General features: G+C 33.5%; 2 protein-coding genes across 3 annotated transcripts; both read right to left on the bottom strand.

Annotated features, from left to right (window-relative positions):
- Positions 1-2469: 2469 nt before the first annotated feature.
- Positions 2470-4675, bottom strand: LOC110719783. Its single transcript, XM_021898760.1, has 3 exons — positions 4013-4675; positions 3755-3870; positions 2470-3192 (listed from the first exon to the last, which is right to left on the bottom strand). The coding sequence occupies exons 2-3, from the start codon at positions 3867-3869 to the stop codon at positions 2696-2698; spliced, it is 612 nt and encodes a 203-aa protein (XP_021754452.1). The 5' UTR covers position 3870; positions 4013-4675; the 3' UTR covers positions 2470-2695.
- A 550-nt stretch (positions 4676-5225) lies between these two features.
- Positions 5226-12818, bottom strand: LOC110719784 (1,4-alpha-glucan-branching enzyme 1, chloroplastic/amyloplastic-like). Of its 2 annotated transcripts, XM_021898761.1 has the most exons (15): positions 12674-12818; positions 12401-12531; positions 10818-10934; positions 10328-10538; positions 10033-10102; positions 9664-9933; positions 8676-9582; positions 8290-8406; positions 8098-8160; positions 7730-7837; positions 7333-7434; positions 7108-7175; positions 6869-6950; positions 6604-6720; positions 5226-5672 (listed from the first exon to the last, which is right to left on the bottom strand). In XM_021898761.1, the coding sequence occupies exons 2-15, from the start codon at positions 12464-12466 to the stop codon at positions 5370-5372; spliced, it is 2601 nt and encodes an 866-aa protein (XP_021754453.1). In that variant the 5' UTR covers positions 12467-12531; positions 12674-12818; the 3' UTR covers positions 5226-5369. The 2 variants fall into 2 exon arrangements, with proteins under 2 accessions (XP_021754453.1, XP_021754454.1); XM_021898762.1 differs by lacking the exon at positions 12674-12818 and having other exon boundaries at positions 12401-12589.
- Between the last annotated feature and the right edge of the window lie 10614 nt (positions 12819-23432).

Raw genomic sequence — 23432 nt, forward strand, 5'->3', positions numbered from 1 at the left:
GAAAATGACCCGAAAAGCCCACACGGCCCGACCATTTGGGGCGGGTTTGGGCAAAAATTCCGGCCCGAGAAGTGGGCAAATTTTTTTAGCTCCTGCCCGGCCCGTCCAATGATCACCTCTTCTCTTAGGTTGAGCCACTTTGAGCCGTGATTACTCTTTTCTTGATGCCTTACGTTAAAGCCATAGAGCCTTTTTGTAAGTTTTACTTTGAAGGTGAATTATTGTATATTTCAAGCCCCATTGAGTGACGTGTGGAATGAAGTGTTCAGTGCAAGAAAAAACAGAGGAAAAAAAAAAGAACTCTGAAAAAGAGAAAAAAAATTGAGTTTAGAAAAAAATTTAGTTGAAGAAATATAGCAGCAAAAGAAGAAAAAGGGAACAATTATAGTCTCATTCGTGCTACTATGTCAGAAGGAATTCTCAAAAAAAGAAATAAAAACAAAAAATTCAAATGAGAGTTCCAAGAGAAAAATGAGTCTCAAAAGAAAAGAAAAAGGAAAAAAAAAAAGTGTGAAATAAAAGGGCAACTTTGTATATGAAGTTCGGAGGATAAAAGTGGGAATAGAATTGGATTATGTAGTGGGAATAGAATTTTTTATTGTTTTTTTAGCACCACATTCCAAATAACATCATCCAATCTTGCTACTAACCAAGCCTACCCTTTTTAAGAAATTCTTGATTTCCGTGGTTGCGTCTTCTTTTTACAAGTGCAGAAAATCTATTAGCAAATCTAAAGAGGATAATTCCATGAAGTCGACGTGCATAATTGCAATTAGGATGAGTGATTTCTTATTTTAACCCTTGTAAAGACATGAGTGCCTTGTTTGTTTTATTTTGCACAACTAAAGTAATATGCTATTCATATATGACTGAGTTGGTTAGGGGAGATGTGTGGTAAGATTGGTTGTCAATTCCGAGTGCTTGAAGTTTATGGTGGTTCTATAATCAATGACTTACATTTCTTGTTTTTCACTTGGTTTTAATTCGTTGGCACATGTATTCTTGCTTGAGGGGAAATCCAACTCTTCTTGTGTTCCACGGTTCAATGCTTGAGGACAAGCATTGGTCTAACTTGGGAGAGTTTGTTAAGTCGTGTATTGTGCATGATTTTAGGGTCTTTTTAGGTAGTTTTCAAGTCTAGATTAGTTTTTCATAGCTTGTTTTGGCTTGATTTGGTTTGGTTGTGATCATATGATGCTTTTATGGGTAGATTCGTTGTTTTTGATGTATTTCAGGATTTAACGAAGCTATTTGAAAGTTTTACGAAGTTGCGGATCTTGATCATAGCTTGCAATTCGCTTAGAAGGCCAATGTTTGAAGTTTTATTTGAGGCATGCCCATGCCTCGTCGAGTGGAGTTGTCCCAGCGAGACACGCCCATGCCAAGATGTGACACGCCCATGTCTTTACGAGTGATGTAGCTGCAGTGGGTGCCATTCCAGCGAGATGCGCCCATGTCAGAATTAGACACGCCCATGTCTCGCTGGAAGTTGAAGAAAAATTGTTTCTGACTTTAGGCACGGGCATGTCCTGTGTGGCACGCCCATGCCTAGACGAATTTGATCGATTTTCATCCGATTTCTTCCTTATTTTATCCTATCTTTTAGCTTTATTATAAATACTTTTAGCATTATAATTTCATTATCTATCATCTTAGAACCCTAGTTTTCTCTCTAGACTTTATTTTCATCGTAATTTAAGAATATGCACTCAAGATTCTTCATTTATCTCTCGTAATTCAAGATTCGGTATTTTCTTATTCTCTTTAATTCCTTTGATTGTTAATTATGTTTTTCTTAATTCTTGTTATTGTTTTCATTACTATGTGTAAGTAGTTTCTTTATTCCAAGATCTAGTGGAAGCCGAATATGATTAATGCATGATTTAATTCTTTAAATTCTCTAATGATAATTGCAATTGATATGCTTAACCGATTGTGCTCATGCCAATACTAGATTAGGGATAATTAGTATTGTTATTAATCCATTGTTTTTATCGCAACGGGAGTTGGGTTTTAACGGGTTTGAATAAATCAATTAAGGGTTTTAAGTTCATCACGAGAGTAGTTGAATGGATGATTAGGAAGTTAGAGTAATGTGCTCAAAGTCTTTAATTTACATGATTCCACGGAAGTAGGCTTGATTGTGATTAGAGAAGCCATTGATAACTCAGGAGAGACCATTGATACTATTTAGGGATTACTTTTCCTCATTGAACGACTATTGCGTTAATTGTATTTGTGGTGATGCTTGATCTTGGATGTTTTTAGCATTTGATTTGTCATATTATTTAGCTTTAATCGTTTTAATTATTTTTAGTTATTAATTCTCACTATTACTTTGGTTACTTGCTTAGTATTTATTTGAGTCTGTCTAATTAGTCAAACCATAAGTCTCTCGGGATTCGATAGTAGTGGTCTTGTAAGTTATTTTTGTTAGGTACGCAACACGCCTACCAATAGAAGATTCAATTTGAAAATCACCGAATTAATTGTTCCAAGACTTGATAAAAATTTTATGATGTCCACCATAGATGGACTACAACATACAAGCAAAACATCTACCATTATAATGTTCCATGAGTAAAGCTCATCCATCAGCAACTTTGACATAGCAATTCTACCACCCATAGAAATGAAATGTTACATATCAATAAATCTTTCCTCAATTTTGTCTAAAATCTATATTCCTTTCCCCTTACTTCCTCCTAGTTCTTGTACTAGGAGCCTTCCTCGCCGTCTCATCGACATTCATCGGTGCCACCGGAAGTGGAGGCTTCTTGGCGGTGCTCCTCAAAGCATACCTTGGGTGCTCGCTACGATCCACAGAAGAGTAAGTAGCCGCCGCCATCATCGTCTTTTTAAGACTGTCAGCCTTCTTCCTAGTATCCTTCTTCTTAGTAGTAGAATCAAGTTTAACACCCAAATTATAAGCAGGTTTAGGCTCATCATCTGTTTCACTCTGTTTCTTCCTTAGCCTTTCATTCCTTCTCTCTGAATAAGCATTGTAAAATCGACCCCTCTCAAACTGATTAGTACCTCCAATTGATGAATGACTGCCAAATTCAGTATTTTTCGTGTTGATTGCGCTGAGCTCGTCTTGAACCATCTTTGCTAATGCCCTCAATTCACAAGAAACTGTGTTGTTTTCTGGCATATTTTCTGATCCTTTCATCTGGGATTTGTTCATCATAGCTGCAATTACAGATATTTTTTTAAAAAAATAACAAAATTAGCCCATATTAAAGCATATAATACATATTCTGTTGAAAAACAGAGTATAATAATATAATCATCACACAAAAATAATCAGAGCCCTGAAAAGCATACCTTATCAAATTATACGGTTTCATTTCTGATTAACAATAAATTAATTCATTTTCTTTATAATTCCAAAGTTTTTAAATATAATTAGAACCCAGAAAAAACAATCAAAAAATTATGTAGGTTCATTTCTGATTAACAACAATTAAAGAAAAACAAATATCAAGAACACCCAAAATAAAGAAAAAATCCATCAGATTTTCTTGGATACATTCCAAGTCAGATATAATTTTGACATACACAACCTTATAGTCTAAGTGTCTAACTACACACGTCGATTGGTGTTATTAATTAATGATTACAAATAAACAAACGGTATCATCAATTTTCTTGTACTAAATTACATTTCACCAATTATATATATCATCAACCCACCAACAAAAAAAAAAAAAAAAAAAAAAAAAAAAAAAGAAAACTTTGAATTGAAATTAACCTGGTGTTCGAAGAGGGGTGTTGGCGATGATATTGGAATTGGGTGGTTGAAGAGGACGACGGCCGCGAAGCGTCATCGGAGATCTTGCAAGCGGTGGTTTCCGATCAGATTTCATCCTGAAACAACAAAACATACAGAGAAAAAAAAGAGCAACAAAATGGGTATTAATAAATATAATTCCAAGATTTATAAATGAGAAAAATAATGGAAAATAAAGTAGCATAAGTATGAAAGATAGAATTTTTAATTAATTTTGACCTTGAAAAATTTGAAGAACTTGGTCTAACAAGTTTTACTGATTCTGAAATTAGGGTTCTAGTTTTGGGTTTTTGGTTTGATGATTGTGGACGTTTGAGAAATATTATTGTAATGGAATTACAGTGACAACGGGCGGCTGTTTGAAATTTTTAAAGGTGTAGGAGCGTGTAACGGTCAAGTCAATCCGACGGCTTGGGATTATTTTAAGTTTTTTTGGACGGATGGATTATCACCTTCCATGTTTAGGATGATATTTAAAAAGAAAAAAAGAAAAGAAAAGAAAAGAAAGAGCTACGATCCACGTCATCGGCTAGAAGACCAAATATTAAAAACAATAAAAATAATATAAAAAATAAAAATAAAAAGAAAGAAAAAGAAAAAGAAAAAGGGATGTACTCTGTACTGTGTTTAGTTCTACAAAGGCCAGTTTTAAGGCAATATCCATTAAGCTACTCCATATTTGCTTTTTAGTACGTTGTTATTATTGGTAATTTGTATATCGACCCAAGGTGATCCATTGATTTGTAACTCGATCTAATTCGACTCATCATTGTTAACTCATCTTAATATTAAATAGATTGGTAAATATCAACCCAACTTATTTTTTACTTAATTCTGAAACAAGTTCAATCAAAATTAAGCTCAAGTTTTGTCCCCAAAAGAAAAAAAAAATAAAAAAAAAAAAAAAAAAAAAAAAAAAAAAAAAAAAAGAGCTCAAGTTTAATTTGATTACTGTGATAAAACTACAAAATTGTTTTACTAACATAGGCTTTGATTTTGGCTTAACAACACATTGTTACATTTTGTTCTTATCATAACAGTTGAATTATTTGAATTATAGAAAGCGTAATTACATAGGTTCAAACTTGAACAAATTAATATTGATTCAACTTGAATGTGACTTAAATTCAAAGATGACCTGGACTCAAATTTACTAGCTAGGGAACCACCCAAACTTGACTCGATACAACTCAGGGTAATTAAGCCCAACCTGAATTTGACTTGAATCGAAGTCAGCTTACTTTCAAAAGAGTCAATTACCTAACATAACATGACCCAACTTGACCTGACCCGAACCTAAACCCGAGCTAGAGGCTAGATTGACTAAACATGACTTAATCCAAGTTTGACTCGCAACCTAAATTGACCTGACCCCAACTTGGCCTAAATACTCAAATTAACAGATTAAATTGGAACTTGTGAGCGTCTTGACTTTTTGGCATAGCTCCTTGCTGAAATTTTACTTTCACAATTACATATTGGTAACAAAACTCTTCGATTTGATTTATTCGTTCTCTCCCATGATTACATGATGAAACTGCAATTACATAACCATGTAAGCAATCTAGCTACTTATTTACACTAAGAGGTAGCCACGAACAAAAGGAAAGTGCGTGGATGACAGAAGAGGTACACTGATTTTAAAGTCACTTGCTGTGGAGGGATTACAATCTGAGTCACCGGGCTGTCCACTAACCATGATCTTTTCTGTTGATGGAATATCCTCTAAGCTTGGAGCAGCACTTTTTTCCACGGGAGCTGATTTTTTTAGTACAGGGCTAACATCCTCGGCTCCATCAGTCTCTTCTTCTAGACTATCAGCAACAATGGTAGTGGTTGCGACAGTCTCATCTGGATAATCTTCTACTCTGTAATATGCCTATGGAACAAAGGAGATAGTTAAAAAATGGCTGTACTTATAGGAATGAACATATACTTTGTTACTCAATAAGACCAGGGCAAGGAAAACAACATAACCAGCTTGACAGTTGCACCATTGACGTGGTGCATTGATTATCTTCCAACCACTCAACAATTAGAAAACTAAATTTCTCATTATTGATTCTCAAAATCACAACCGCCCAATCATTTAGGCATCGTGAGATTGTTGTACTGCTAATTAATGTAGCAAGAACTTGATTGTGCAACACAACCATTTATTTGGCAGAGATATGACTAGCTCTTGATGTGTATAGAGTTCATAGGTTAGTGGAAAAACAAGGCAGTCTCACTAGAGGTGTTTGTGTCGTGTGCACAATCCTGTTCACCCCCATCCTCCTCCCCCAATAGGACTTCAAAATATTGTGGGTTGGCGATTAATGGGATTATCTGAAGTCAAGCTGATTCTTAACAGCTGGGCAACCAACAAGAAGCAAAGATCATCATTCCGATTGGCAGCCCTCAACTTCTCTCCTTTCTGTTCTATTTAACCAAAAGATACTCAAGTTTGGTTCATTAATGAATCAGTAGTAAATTTTTTTATTATTAGGCAGATAGAACTGAAAGAGTAATGTGAAATCATCTGAATTTATGGCCCTAAAGAAAAAAAAAATTTATGCATTAATCAAAACCAAGAGCACCACATAATCACATTTCTTGATTCTGGCTGAGACTTGAGGATTTTAAAACACAGCTACTATGTTAACTTTGGAAACAGGCAAAATCATAGATGTCTGACAGCATAAAGTTTATTTTAAGCTAGCAGATGAACTACCTGTCAAAAAAAAAAAAAAAAAAAAAAAAAAGCTAGCAGATGAACTATGTTTGTTTTCATCCAATGTAGCAAGAGAGTAAAATGTGTAGATGCATACCACACATGTACGAGCTGGTGATAGGACTTTAAAGGAATTAGGACGGTTGTTGAAATTTGTTTCAGGAACTCCTGGTATTCCTTCAGGATTTGTGAAATGATCAACGTCATGACCCACCTGCATATAAAAAAAAATATTGCACACAATTGCTCATCCATGGTCAAACAAAGGTTAAAATTTAATTGAGTTTTAAGTTATATGAAATCTTCTTGTTTGAGAAGCCAATACAATATGGTGTACAACCAGCTACATCCTTAGTCCTTACCCTTCCTCTTCCACCGAAGTCCAAAGCATCACTATCAAGTGCAACACGATACTTTCCAGGCAGATCACACCCAATTTTGTAACTGCATATGAAAATCACACATAAAATAATTCTAGAAAGGGAAATTTGTGGGAAAATCATCAGCAAAATAGTTAAATAACTTATGAAAGATTTATTACAAAAATGATTAGAAGCATTAAAATTCTCACAACATAAATATCACATGAGAATTTATTTACCCTTCGTATGTATTCTCTGGATGGAAGTTGAAGACAAAGACCAAATCGCCTCTCTCAAACACAATAACCTGTAAAATTTTGAATATATGTCATATATTGTACAGGGAATTGTCATCATTATTATGTCAACGATGTGAGTACTTTTGCTGCAAATTAATGAATTGCATAGACATCAGCTAAAGGCTGCACATATGAGAATTGAAGTTTGCTTCAAGTACCCAGTACCTTATCTTCTTCATTTGTACTGCTGACTATTTGTTTTGATGAAGAAAGAAACGAAAATTTCTCATCCAACAAATTCATGGCACGATTGAATGCATTCAGGAACTGGACAGAAGAAAACCAAAAACTGTGATTAAGACCTCATTTCTAAAAACATCATTTGATGTTAATGACAATCAGAAACTCAGAGAGTAGATGACCAGCCAGCTCTCATGTTTTATGTCTAACTCTAGAGCACTCAAGAACACAGTTTGAAGCTTGATCGCTTCAAAATGGTAAAATGTCTTTTGTGTTTCAACAGGTGTGTGTGCTTTTTCTCTCTCTCTCTCTTTTTTTTTTTTTTTTTTTTTTTTTTTTTTTTTTTTTTTTTTTAAATGAAGACAGGTGTGGATTTTAATACCTTGTATCTCAGGTGATCTGTATCAAGCAGGTTCCACTGACGTCTGCACATGTCATAATTCCAACCATTTCCTTCTCTGGGGAAGTCAATCCATTCAGGATGGCCAAACTGGCAATCAATAGAGGATGCATTACAACCCAAGAAGAAAAACATAAATTATACAAAAACATTATGTTCTGATTAAGTTATTAATTGATGCATTACATTACTCTGAACTCAAACAGGTTTTCCATACATTGTAGAAGGTATGTAGACATGTAGTTTTATCCCTTTAGACATCACAACACTTTCTTAGAAAGAATGGAATCCTGTAGGCCCTAGATCCAACATTTTAACAAGATCTCAGCGACTCAGCCTCAACTGCTTACCTCATTACCCATGAAGTTAAGGTAACCTTCCCCTCCAAGGGCCATTGTAATAAAATGTATCATCTGCAGAACAGTTGAATGATTCTTAGAATAATATCCAAATCTAGCCTTCAGGATAAGAAATTTAAGAAAAATTTACCCTTAATTAATTTAGATTATTATGTAGAAAAAAAAAAGTGACAGAAAGCAAACCTTATGAAGTGCAATCCCTCTGTCAACTATGGGAGAAGCTTCTGTCAGGCAGGACATTCCAGTATACATTTCTTGATCCATTAGCAAAAAAGCCATTGTTTTATCTCCAACTATTCCCTGCAGAAAATGAAATTAAAATCATCAGACATGTATAATTAAAGGATATAATAAAGGAAAACGACAGATAAAAAAAATATATATATTGACTTTACAAGAAATACAAACATGTACTCTTTATTCGTATTCAGTAGTCCAAAAGTGAAAGGAAGTGCTTTTTGTAATTCTTGAATTATGAAGCGAAGTGAAGATTATTTTCAAGACAATAGTATTTTAACTAAATAAGCTGCAAAGAGGCATCCATTTCACAGAAAAAAAAGAACATGGACCTGATCATGACTTTCAGCATAAGCTACACACTTCTCAGTGTATCTTCTATTAGTCAAGCTTAACATGATTTCATTCATGGACCATTCTTCATCCTTCTTATTTTTCAGGTAGTCAATCCACTTGTCAGGAATAGCCATTGCTAGGCGATAGTTAAACCCAACTCCCCCTTCAGAAACAGGGCGACATAATCCAGGCATACCAGAAACATCTTCTGCAATAACTGTAGCATCAGGAAAAATATTGTAAATCAAACGATTGGCCAGCATCAGATAAACCACTGCGTCAACATCTGTTGCCTCACTGAAATACTCATTATAATTTCCAGAGAAACCCATGTTAATTCCATGATGGTGATATAGCATGGAGGTTACTCCATCGAAACGAAAACCATCAAATCTATACTCTTCAAGCCACCACCTTACGTTGGATAAAAGGAACCGAAGAACTTCCCAGTTTGCATAATTGAACAACCTGCTATCCCAAAGCTTATGATAACCACGGTCTCCAGTATGAAAGTATGACTCCTGTGAGCTTTGTCCAACATCGAAACCATTCAAACCGTCGGTAACATTGTTGCTGGCATGGCTGTGAACAACATCCATCAATACTCGTAAACCTAAGCTGTGAGCCTTGTCAATCAGATACTTAAGGTCCTCAGGGTTTCCAGATCTACTGCTCACGGCAAAGAAGTTTGTCACATGATATCCAAATGAAGCATAGTAGGAATGCTCCATGACGGCCATCAACTGCACTGTATTATAATTGTTTGCCTTAATGCGAGGCAAAACGTCATCTGCAAATTCCCTATATGAATTTACACGTGGCTCTGAGCTACTCATTCCAACATGGGCCTCATATATTCGAGGAGCTTTTGGTTTTGGAGGACGAGGATGCTGAAATTGGTAGCTTGCATTATGAAAAATAAACTGAGTTAGCAAATCTCACTCCATTATATATAATGCAGTTCTGTGTGGATTTAACCAGTACCTTTCTTCAGGAGGAGGCTCCCAGTATACCCCATCATATGGTGCTGCAAATCGTGAGGGATCCACCGTGGCATATTTGATCCATGCCGGAATTCGGTCAACCCAAATTCCATTTCCATGCTTAAACCGAAACTTAACTCTTGAATTGTGAGGAATAATGGATTTTCCACCTGAATCTGGTATTCTAATGCTCCAAACACCAAACTGGTTCTTTTCCATCTTGTAGTTGGAACCATCCCACCCATTGAAGTCCCCGATAAGTTGAGCCTCCCTAGATCAATGAGAAAAGTTATGATATTTTAGAGATTTAGAAAAACCAGAGATCTCAGCTTAAACAAATTAAAGTCGTTTAAACCTGTAACAAACTTACTGAGCAGCAGGAGCCCATTCTCGATAAACAATGCTCCCTTCTTCACGATTGAAACCAAATTTCAAGTATCCTATACAATTATCATAAATAAGATGAATATATAACTAATATTCCCACATGCCAAGCTACATGGTGACAAATGGTGGCAGCATAGACAGGCTATAGGCAAGAACCATACATTCTTGACTTAATACAACACAGAGACATCATTTACGGTTGATGCATTGACTGGATACTTGAACTAATTAAAAGATTAGTGTTTAAACAGCGATGTCAGTGCAGATAAGAATATCACCTTGAGAAAATTGCTCAAGACCACCTTCGTAATTTTCAATGAGCTGAGTTTGATCCACATATCTCTTCACTCTGTATTCGAAATGATCTTTGTAGGGTTCCAAGGAAGGATCCACATCCAGGATTCCCAGATTTTCTGTCTCTACTTCAGCATTTTCCATTGTTTGACTGCTTTCAGTTGCACTGGCTGAGATTGCAGGACAATACTTCATCTATCAAAGAAAATGGGCATTTGTAAGCTACTGCATCTAGACAAATTTTCAGTACAGTGAGGGTTTACAGGAAATATTGGGACATCGATAAAAACAATTAAATTTTCAGCACTACTCAGTTATTGCAAGATGTCGATGAGATCTTCAACTTTGGAGATGAAAATCTGATGAAAATCATTTCAGTAACCTCTTCAACTACCTAATATACAGATGATTACTTCAAGCATCATAAAATACTCATGGGATCCAAAAAGTTGCATCTCAGTATTGAAAACATACTCTCTGCACTACGTCAACTTTTGACTTAGAATGCAAGGTATTGTGCCTGAACAGATTTTTTGAACCACAGTTCAATGCTGATGTCTGTGCCAAAATTAATTCTTTGCTTGTTGAGCCCTGTAAAATAGCTAGCAGTCTTTAGTGGAACAACCGACAACAAGATCCTAGCATTTGCATGTAAAATATGAATTGACATTAAAAGAAAATAAGAAAGACCACATCAAAAAAGAATACTCCACCATAAACCTTGACAGGATGTTATATCAAGTTAAAAGTAAGGCCAACAATTTTATTTATATCAGTGCAAGAACATTAAGTACTTAGTCACCAAAATCAAAAGATACAAAATGAAGGGAGAGGCACAAAATCAAATTAGTGTAAGAAAATGATAAAATGACAGACAGAGGGATGTTAGGAAACTCATTATACTCTTCACTTCTTGCTGCTAAATTTAAATGATGGTGGGAGGAATGGGAAAGAACAATATTTGATGTTTAGCAATATGACAAAGCCCTTCCACAATCATCTCACTTTCTAATCACCCTTACATTTCCTCACACAACAGCCAGTCCATTATCTTTGCACGATGAGCTATAGTGCATGGAAAATAGCTCAATTCAAGATCTCCAAGCTGATTACTAGTTTACACATACAGCCATACTCATTTCTTTCTTTCTTAGTTAGCTTTGTGCACACCCAGCTGCAATACAAAACTTATAAGCTTAAAATGCAAGATCTATATTTTTAATTTTTTTTTTTAAATGTAAGGCAAATCATGTCATGCACTAACACACAATTCCATCAAAACAGCCGCTCATTATGTCAATATACCGATACAATTGTGAACAAGTAATTGTTATCATCCACCGGTCTTATTTGCACCACAAAGGACAGTCAGAACACACCCATTTAAAAGGGATATTACTTGCCTTAAACTCACAGAGCAATATCTGTAAATTTGCTTAAGTTGTCATTAAAAATGAGTTAACTTTTATGGCTGGTGCAAAAATCAAATGATGGATGTTGTAAAATAGTAAACGGTCATATGTTTCTTCACATAGGCCAACGCCAATAATCAACGACCGACATTTGAAGGCCTTACAAGTCTTACAAAATCAAGTTTTGCAAGGGAAACAAGTCCATCTATACAATTCCTTTTTCAGTTACATACAACAAACAAAGAATGCAAACAATTCATTTTCAGCAAAATTTGTGAGTGCTACTAATTGATTTCAATTCCACAATTCAGATTAATAGCTATAGCATTCATCATATCATCATTTTCAAGCAATTATGCAGACCTCAAATTCCTGCAATATCTAACCATCAAATTCCCCCAAAATAAATGATTTCCCACTGAAATTCCTTCAATAATTCAACAAAACTTCTCAATTTTCACCTAAAAATGTCAAATTCAATGAAATAAACAATCTTTCAGGTATCAAAAATTACCCATTTGAAACTGTTGGCAGAAATTAAAGAATCATTCAACAATTTGTCATTTTTCACCAAAATTCAACAAATATTGCCAAATTATAAAAATTAAATAATAAATAAATAAGTTTTAAAAGGCATTAAATTACCCTATTGGCTGAAAATAGAAGTGACCCAACTGAATTTGTTGCTTGAACACCCACTGCAACGTTCATCTTCGTCTTCTCCACCCAAAATTTCTGCCAATTCTTATTATATCATTTGCTCACATGCCATTTTTCTGAAAATATTTGATCATACAAAAAAAAATCATATAATTATGTGGAACAATTATAAGTACTATATATATATATAAATCAGAATAATCAGAATTAAACAATAAAGATTGCTCAAATTACTGAATTAGTGTCTAATTCACTTACTAAGACAGTGACTGTATTTGGGGTTGTAAACGTGGAAATTCTTGAAAAAATATCGCTTTTTTTCTTAAAAAAGTGTAAAGATTTCGTGTAACGAGGTTATAGGATCTTCCCACCTGACTCACGATTCACTTCACTAGTGACTAGTGAGTGAGTGCCGTCTACGTATTCCCGCTTTTATTTATTTGTTAATTTTGTGATGCTTTTAATATTTTTTCGAAAATTAAGGAACATACACTAGGTTAGCCTTCAAGGCTTATAATGTAGGCATATATTCATGATTAGATTTTAAAAGTTGGAGTATATTTGATTATCAATAACTTTAATTAAATATTAACAAAGATTATAAATAATTGATATTATAAGATTTAACAAGTCTTGTGTGTGGCCAGCAGGCCAATCAATGAGTCACACAATGTGATCACATCAATACTATTACTTTAAAACATGAAAATTTAAAAGAAATCTAGAGTGTCACACCATCATTTTTTTTTTTTTTTGAGGAAGCAGTTATCCTCCTTAATCTTCAATTTATTTTTTTGAAACAATCTTTCTTCAGTTTCATTCACACGACGCTTCGTCACTTCGTTAGTTCATATATACATCTCCTCCATTGAACAAATTCAATTTGTCTCTTCTCATTTCAATTTGAGGTCTGAATCTCATCTTTCGGATGTTCTTCAACTTCTTTTTTGAAACAATCTTTCTTCAATTTCATTCACACGACGCTTCGTCACTTCGTTAGTTCATATATACATCTCCTCCATTGAACAAATTCAATTTGTCTCTTCTCATTTCAATTTGAGGTCTGAATCTCATCTTTCGGATGTTCTTCAACTTCTTTTTTGAAACAATCTTTCTTCAGTTTCATTCACACGACGCTTCGTCACTTCGTTAGTTCATATATACATCTCCTCCGTTGAACAATTTCAGTTTGTCTCTTCTACATTTTAATTTTAAGGTCTGAATCTCATCTTTCGTATGTTCTTCAACTTCTTTTTTGAAACAATCTTTCTTCAGTTTCATTCACACGACGCTTCGTCACTTCATTAGTTCATATGTACATCTCCTTCGTTGAACAATTTCAGTTTGTCTCTTCTACATTTCGTCACTTCGTTAGTTCATATATACATCTCCTTCGTCGAACAATTTCAGTTTGTCTCTTCTACATTTCAATTTAAGGTCTGAATCTCATCTTTCGTATGTACATCTCCTTCGTTGAACAATTTCAGTTTGTCTCTTCTACATTTCGTCACTTCGTTAGTTCATATATACATCTCCTTCGTCGAACAATTTCAGTTTGTCTCTTCTATATTTCAATTTAAGGTCTGAATCTCATCTTTCGTATGTTCTTCAACTTCTTTTTTGAAACAATCTTTCTTCAGTTTCATTCACACGACGCTTTGTCACTTTGTTAGTTCATATATACATCTCCTCCGTTGAACAATTTCAGTTTATCTCTTCTACATTTCAATTTAAGGTCTGAATCTCATCTTTCGTATGTTCTTCAACTTCTTTTTGAAACAATCTTTCTTCAGTTTCATTCACACGACACTTCGTCACTTCATTAGTTCATATATACATCTCCTCCGTTGAAAAATTTCAGTTTGTCTCTACTACATTTCAATTTAAGGTTTGAATCTCATCTTTCGTATGTTCTTCAACTTCATTCAATATTATCTTCTCTGTATTTTTTTTCTTCTTCTTTTTTTTGTTAAGGTTCTCCGTAGATTCTGAAATTAATTGATTCCAATATCCCAATTCCAAATCCTTACCAATCCTCTTTCTTTCTTCTCACAATATGTCTGATATCTCAAGGTTAGTTGTAAGTTTGTTATTTCCCTTCCCCTTAATTTCTCATATTTGATCAGTTTTTGTATTTTAATTTTGTCCAAACTTTGATGATGTTGAGGCTACGATTCTTCAATTTATTGATTAAAAGATGGTTTAAGGGCGCAGGACTATAATATATGATTTTTTTGTGGCGAAGTTTATGCTCCCATTGATTGGTAATGATTTTCATTTTTCTTCCCCAATTCAAATTAAGGTATGAATTTAATTTTCATTTTCTCCTTACTACCCTTAATTTCAGTTTTTATTAAACAACCTCTCATAATTCTCTTTCCTTCTTTGTTCCTCACCAAATTAATTTATCTTCTCCATTTCTACATATTAGAACCAGATATTAGCATATTTTGAATTTACTTCTCTCTTTTTTGCTTTGAGCGAACTATAAACGAATCATTGGAAATGAATTCAACATTTTTTTTTTGTTTTTGATTTTTTTTTTTTTTGCAACAATTTGTACTAATTTCGTATTTTTTGTGATAAGTCGCAGAAAATTAAAGGTATTTTTCTCTAAAATTTACATTTATTTTTTGGAATGATCTACAAATTTTAATTAAGATGTCAATTTCACGATCAAAGTGTTGAATTTGTTGAGTTTATAATTTTAATTAAAATGTGATAATATGAATTTTGTGTTTTATTTTTCCCAAATAAATTTTCAGAATTCTTTTAAGAAGTTTTGGATCGTCAAGTTTGTGGGATTGTTTTGTCTAATTTGGAAATTTGAGTTTAAGAAATTTAGGATTTTGAAATTCTAATTTGCATGCATAAAAATTTGGTTTATAGTATCTGATGACTAGACCTGGCAATCCTGACCCAGACTCGATGACCCGACCCATGACCTGACCTGAATGACCCGAAACCCGAAATCAACCCGACCCGACCCATACCCGATCCGAAGTGGAATTGACCCGACCTTGACCCGAAACCCAAAATGACTCGACCCGAAATGACCTGACCCGAAGTTGACCCGACCCGAAGTTGATCGGAGACCCGAAATGATCCGACCCGAAGTTGATCGGAGACCCGAAGTGACCTGAGACCCGAAGTTGACCCGACCCGAAGTTGACCAGATACCCAAAGTGAACCGACCTTTAACTTGAATTAATTGACCCAAATAGACTTAGAACCCAAAGTGACCCGAACTAAGATTACCTTATACCTGAAATGACAAGAATCTATTTAAGCTAACGATTTGACCTGAGCAAACCAAAACAGAAAATAACCGCAATCAAACTGACTTAATTTGTTTTTTTTATTAATTTGTAATGTGTAACAGTGTAAGTAATTTACATATTTTGGGCATTACTTTTCTCGATTTCTTCGGCCTTTCTTTTTATAAAATATTAAAAATTCTTAAAAAGATTGAAATTTAACGACTATTCTACGGAGTTTGTCCATAAGATTAAGAAAAAATTTACTAAAGCTTGAAATAAAAGTCACAATGCTCACAAGTCTAGAAAAAAATAGTACAATGATAATGCATACATAACATAATGTTCAATACCAAATGAAATTACAAAATATTCTAAACAATTATACTCCAATATTCGACTCTTAAAATTGTTGACATTTAACACTTGGAGCCGCCGCCCAATCCACATAAGAACCAAAAAATCCATCATTCTCATTTGCTACATAAATATAAAAACAATAATATAAGCAAATACACTATAAATGCAAAAATAAAGAAACAAGAATGTACAGGTCTAAAAAATGTAGGAATATGAATATACATATTTTTTAAAAATATAATAAAATACTTACATTCAAAAGAGTACATCCAACTACGAGTTGTTATTAAAGCCTCCACATTTTTAGGAATTGATGAACTTTTCCATCTATTCAAAACTCGACTCCCAATACTGAAAGTTGATTCGGAAGCGACGGTTGTCAGGGGCACGGCCAAAATATCTCTGGCCAAATGAGAAAGGCCTTTATATTGATGCTCATTTTCTTTTCAAAAAAGCTAATATGTCAACGATCTAGTTTAGGTTCCTCAAGGTTTTGAACCGATGCGAAATCTTTTGGTTTTTGGCATCCCTCAAATAAGGACTTGTTCAAAACCAGTGCTAAATGGGGGTTTTGAACCGGTGCCCATTTGTATTTTTCGCCTAGTGCTCTTACTAAAAGAAGATGAGGCATCTTTATCGTCATATTCCTGAATTCAACACGACGAGTCAACGACAAACCATAAAACACATCACCAAACAAAACAACATAAACTTAACTTATAATATAATCTTAATAACAACTACTTAACTTATAACATAAACTTAACTTATAATCTTAATAACAACTACTTAACTTATAACATAAACTTAACTTATAATCTTAATAACAACTACTTAACTTATAACATAAACTTAACTTATAATCTTAATCAAAAACCAGTAATTGACAGAAAAAATAAAGTAAACACAAGAAAAACAGAAGGCAAATATGTAAAAAAACAGTCTAATCAATAGATTAAGAATGAAGGAGAATCAAAAGGATTATAATTGGCAGAAAAAATAAAGTAAGCACAAGAAAAACAGAAGGCAAATATGTAAAAAACAGTCTAATCAATAGATTAAGAATGAAGGATAATCATAAAGATTATAATTGACAGAAAAAATAAAGTGGACACAAGAAAAACAGAAAGCAAATATGTAAAAAAAACAGTCTAATCAATAGATTAAGAATGAAGGATAATCAAAAGGATTAAAATAACAGAAGAACAATTACCGCAAAATAGTTGAATTTTCGCTTGTAGTTTCCAGTTAAAGTGCTGCTTATGGAGGCTCTGGAATGTGAGGCATGTGCCATATCAGTGTTGTTGTTCAATGTTGATGATGTTCCAGTTTGGGCATATAGCTTATGAAATTTCTCCAACTTAAGATGGAGATCACTAACTCTCAAGGTAGCCTCAACAACTCCAAATATGTTTTCATAACAAAACTTTAGCACTGATAATTTGCAACGAGGATCAAGAATCATAGCAAATGAAAATAACATGCCATAATCATCTTGTTATGCATATGAGTTAAATCAATACTTATCAAACTTGCTCTTCATTTCTATTGCCATTGTCCTCAAAACATCATCATCATCGTGCTCCAACTCTATCAAAAGCATGAGAATCTTCCAACATTCCCAAAATAAAGATTTGAGGTAGGATACTCACTTCCTGAAAACATCTTAATTAGTTATCTTATAGAAGGGTTCTAAAACATCTCGAATCTTCTCAAGAACATCCCACTCTTCAAAGGTAGGACACCATTTTTGAACTTCAGATATCTCCCTAAAAGCCTCATGATATAAGATAGCCCTATCAAGCATCATGTACATAGAGTTCCACCTCGTAGGAACATCAAGCCACAATAATTTTGTTTCTTTTATCTTAGCTAGACTTACACAAGATCGAAAAGTGTTTTTTTCTTATTTCAGAATATTTTACCTTCTTCACACAATGTCTTACTTTCTCAACTATATGTTCAATGACCTTAAGTCCATCTTTAACAATGAGATTTAATACATGTGCAGCACATCGTACATGAAAAAACTCACCATTATACAACAAAACATCTCGTGCAAGTAGAGTTTCCTTCAAATAATCTTGCATCATTCTATCATTACTAGAGGCATTGTCTAATGTGAAGCAAACAATCTTATCATCAATACCCCAATCTTGAAGCATGGACAACACAGCAGCATACATGGTCTTTCCAATGTGTGGTGAATTAATATGACTAAAGTTAAGCATTGTACTAATTAATTTCCAATTATTATCCACATATCACACGTTAATGAGATACGACTAGAGACTTTACTTAGTGTTTTCTTTAACTGAGTCTTCAAATTTTTATGCATTTTTAAACAATCAGCTTTAGCAGTGTTCCTACAAATGAATTTTACATTATCACTTAAATATGCATGAATTTCTCTATTACCATCATGCTCAACCCAAGAGAAAACATACCCATGTTTTATTATGGCTTTATCTACCAGATTTCTGTACATAATTTGGTTAAAAATTTTACCTTTGTTTGAACCGTTTCCTCCTTGGTTTTTCATATATTTCTCATATGCACTGCATTTTCTTAGATGTCTTTGCATATTTTGGGTTCCATAATGGGGGTCGGTTATGAAGGATGCTTTTTGGCAATGTTTGCAAATTGACCTATGTTTCCCATCACTAGATTCCGTCTTGTCAAACGTGAGGAATTCCGGCCAAACTGGACTCCGTTTCTTTTCGATCTACAGCTTGAAATCTAGATTCCATAGTGCTCACATTGTTGTTTTCAACTGTAAGTTCAGGATCACCGACTTCTTCCTCTTGTGTACGAACATTGGCTTCTTCCTCTGGTGTACAATCATCCTTTGTTCCCTCTAGTGAAATAATAGGCTCGTCATAAATCATATGATCATCCATTGCTGCAAAAAAAAGCAAGAATAATATCATTAGTTATTATCATATTAAGATAAGGTGTAGCATCTCTTATCCAATAATGTTCAAATATCTGAATCATAATTCTAAAACTAATATCCACACACAATTTGAAATGTTGCAGTGGAGACAAAATAATAATATCTAAACCAATCAAAAAGGGAAAATCAACCTTCTGTTTTTATATACATTCAAATTAAGGCCATGTCAACACACTTATAAAAGATATTTGTTTGTTAGAATGCAACTTGCTTGAACTAACAGATAATGAAAGAATGAAAATTCGAAAAGTGGTCACCTTAAAAGTTAACAACATGTAACTAAAAATCTAAATTAGCCCATACAAAGCATATAAGTATAACGTCTAGTCAAACGATGGAAACAAAGGTAAAGTGCCATGCCCAAATAACATATAAGAGTAGTTAACCACAATACAGGAAGTAGTAAAATACGCATAGTAAAACCCTTGCCAAAGGTGCAAAAAGAAATAGCAATCGAAATTGAATGTAATTATTAGCGATTGCCACAACCCAGCAACAGCCTACATGGTACACTGAATTGAGTATCCTATCAAATATAACTATATAAGGCAGATAGATTACATTAGTTTAGTTGTTTAATCAATCGAATGGACTCTTCCATTTGCATACCAAACCACATAATGGACAATTGAAATAAGCTCAAAACCCCATCAATCATAACATCAATTTCTATCTCATTAATCACTCTAAAACAGATCTAACGGAAAAATAAGTTAACCCTAAAAAATAAAGCACAAATTTATATATAATCAACAAAATGCAATACAAATTAATATGATTCATTCTTATACAACTCAATAAATGTAGAATAAGAGAGAAATACCGTCAGAATTTATCTAATGTAGCATTAAGATTTATCCCATAGAAACCACCAATTGATTTATTTTTTTAAATAACTAATTTTAGATAGATAACATATATCAGATCTAAGAAATAGAAGTAAATTACCTGAGATTCTGGGAATACAAACTCTTCTAGGCCAATTGAGTAAAAAACGCTTCAATGGAAAATGAGATGAAGTGTGTAGAGATTAGAGAAGAGTGAAGACAAAAGAGAGAGATTGGACTTCAATGGAGTAATGGATGGAATGAAAAAATGAAAACATCTAAGGAAGATTCTAGGGCTGTAGATTTTTTTTTTTCCTTATTGTTTTACTTTTATTTTTGTTTTTTGTATTTAGAATTTAGTCACTTTACTTTTACTCGTGGAAATTTGGAGGGAGTATTCCCGCTAATAATTTACCTCTTATCCTCATAATGAAATACTTTTGGAGTTTTAGCCATTTGGGGGGGGGGGGGGAGGGGAAGAATTTCCCACAATTTTTAACCAAGTTAAACGTTTTATTTTTGTTTCCCTCTTAAATTTTCACTTTTAAGTTGTAACTTTGTTAAAATTGAAATTTTGAAAATTTTTAATTGATCAACAAGTGTGTCCGTAATCTTACATCTGAATATGAGAATATTTCACTTAATTAATAATACCTCCGTTTTTTTTAGTTGACACGTTTTGACTTTATTCACACACCTTTTGACCGTATTTTGTGTTTTATATGTAATGAAAAATATAGTCATGTGAGATCTTGTAACATTCGTCACGATATTTATTTTCAAAATATCAACTTTCATAATTTTTTATTATTGGTGATTAAGGATATAAATGGTTGAAGTTATGCATCAGCAAATGTGACTAAAGAAATGTGTTAACTAAAAAGAAACGGAGGAAGTATCATATTGTGTGCAACTGGCCAACTGTGCACCAATTACCCAACACTCAGTCATTATAAGTTTAAAACTAAATTAATTTTGTTTTTATAAATATAAACACCAATATATAATGCACGATAATGATCTTATATTCAATCAATAAGTAATATTCATTTATTACATTAGTTTAGTTGTTTAATTGAGTAGTAGACTAGTAGATAGAGAGAAGCATAGCTGCAATACTTCATAATTCATTAGTTCATACTAGACTAATAGTGATGAGACATCCTGTAAAGTAATTTAGACCGGAGAGTCGGAGACTGAGCTATTAAGTAGCCCGAAAAAGGTTTAATCTAATCTTATCAAGTTTGAATTTGAGATCAAATTACCTTAAACACGAAAAACCTTGTTATGAGTTTCGTTTGAAAAAAATTGATTGGAATCGGATAGGTTTACAATAATGTTGTTAATCAAATTTATAATAAAATTTTGTGTCGTTTTCCACCCTTATGTTTAAGTACTTCATCACATATATTATTATACATTAAAGCATGTAATTTTAAGAACTAATTACAACTAAGTTTAAGTTGACTTGTTTGAATTCTTAATTAACAATAAAATTTTTGTCAAACGAAGCATGTTATAACCTATTTTTGATTGAATCGGTCACAAAAATAAAATTGAGTATATGTTGGCTGGTTTGACCTCCTAATTTGCAATTTAGCAGTAAATTTAATTTCAAACGAAACATGTCATAACATATATCTGATCGAATCGGTTAAGAAAAGTTCACAGCGTGAGTAAGTGTACTTGACGTCCATCCATGCTACTACTCTTTAAGTCTTTATTAGAAAAAATATAGTCTTGTCACTCTTGTGTCATTGTGTGTACTTGTTGAAATCGCCACCACAATAAATATTTTAAGAATATTCAATTGGTAAATTTCCATAATGTAAATTACTGATAATTATAATAGGAAGTCTATTACTGATCAATTTCCTGCACTGGCATGCCTGCATACATGTATCAATGTATGTTCAGTTAAAATTAATGGAGCACTTAAAAAACATAGATTATATTATAGATTATTATAAGAATAATACAAAGAAATTATTACAATAGTGAACAGTGACAATGATAATAAGAGTATTAAAACTAAGGTCAATAAGAGAGTGAGGTATAACTTAATTAGTTAGAGCATCCCTCTTAGTTTCAGGAGATCCTGAAATTGATTCTCAATCTAAACACAAAAAAAAAAACAAGGTCAATAAAAGTCTAACAATTACTATATTCCATGAAAAAAGTAGCCTTAATAAATATAGTTATTTTCTCGTCAAAAAATAAATAAATATATATACAGAGTTGAATTTAACCCAATGCATCGACCCGACTATGACCTGACCTGAAGTTTACTCGACCTGAAGTTGACCCAAAAATTGACCCGACCCGACCCGAACTCGAGCCGATCCGAACTCGACCCGAAGTGTTGACTCGATACCCGACCTGATTATCAGTCGACCCGAAATCAACCCAAAACCTGAAATGACCCGACCCGATCCGAACCTAACCTGATAACTTTTTGACCCAAACTTGACCCGACCCAGAATGACCCGATTCATACCCGACCCGAATGACCCATTTGCCAGGTCTACTGATGACACCTGTTATTAAGATTCTCAATTCCATTGGTAGAGAAGAATTGAAGAAAAATTATGGTGAAAATTTTCCAAGTGGATAACTTATCCTATTCTTAAGCAAGCTCTACTGTACTATATATGATATTATTCTTTTGTCTCCTCCTTATACTCTCTTACATATATGCATGTAGTCATTTTCCTTTCTATGCTCCTAAAGCCACATTTCAATATATTCACAGATGCAAATCATGGTATACATAGATGCAAGTAATCATGATTAATATTTAATGGTTTTAAACATACTGATCAAATTATTGAAATGATGTTAATTTACTTATCCTAGTATTATGTTTATCTGATATTTGTTTTAGTTCAAATGGTTATATGGAAAATTATGCTTCTAATTTAGTATTATCAGACACTAGAAATTTATATTGCATTTTTAGTCAATTGTAAGAAAGCCAAGAGTTATCAATGTAGAAGATTTATACAGTACACCAAACTTAGCATATTTATAATACTATCTGTTTTATTAGTTGGGTTGGGCTATGATTAGGGGAATTTTCCCGCCACATGGACCAATTAAACGCTGCCACGTGTCATCCACGTGGACCAACCAGAGCTCGCCACGTATGATAAGTCGTGTTTTGTGCATATTTGTTAGCTTATTTTTAGTTAGTTTTGTTAGCTTAGTCGAGTGTTTTAGTCCATTTTGGTGTAATTTGGTTTAGTTTCGATGATTCGATGCTTTTATGGTTGTTTCGTTGTTTTTGATGTATTTCAGGATTAACGGAGCTAATTGAGTGAAAATGAAGCAAAACGTTGATGAAATACTTGACAAATATGACACCTTTTCACTATTATTCTCATAAATTATGATATAAAAATGATAATGGAGTGATTCAAATTGAATTGGAAAGTAGACTTGAAGACCTTTCCAACGATATATTACAGGCCTCAAACGGAGCTCCGGATATGAAGTTATGACTGATTTAAGATGAGTGATACGCGCAGCAGAGGAGGCACGTCCGTGCCCCGTTGAAGCACGTCCGTGCCTCATCGCGAAAGAATTAGTCCAAAGTTTCTGCCATAGAGGCACGTCCG

Source organism: Chenopodium quinoa, unplaced genomic scaffold (genome assembly GCF_001683475.1).
Source record: "Chenopodium quinoa cultivar QQ74 unplaced genomic scaffold, ASM168347v1, whole genome shotgun sequence".
Taxonomy (NCBI): domain Eukaryota; kingdom Viridiplantae; phylum Streptophyta; class Magnoliopsida; order Caryophyllales; family Amaranthaceae; genus Chenopodium; species Chenopodium quinoa.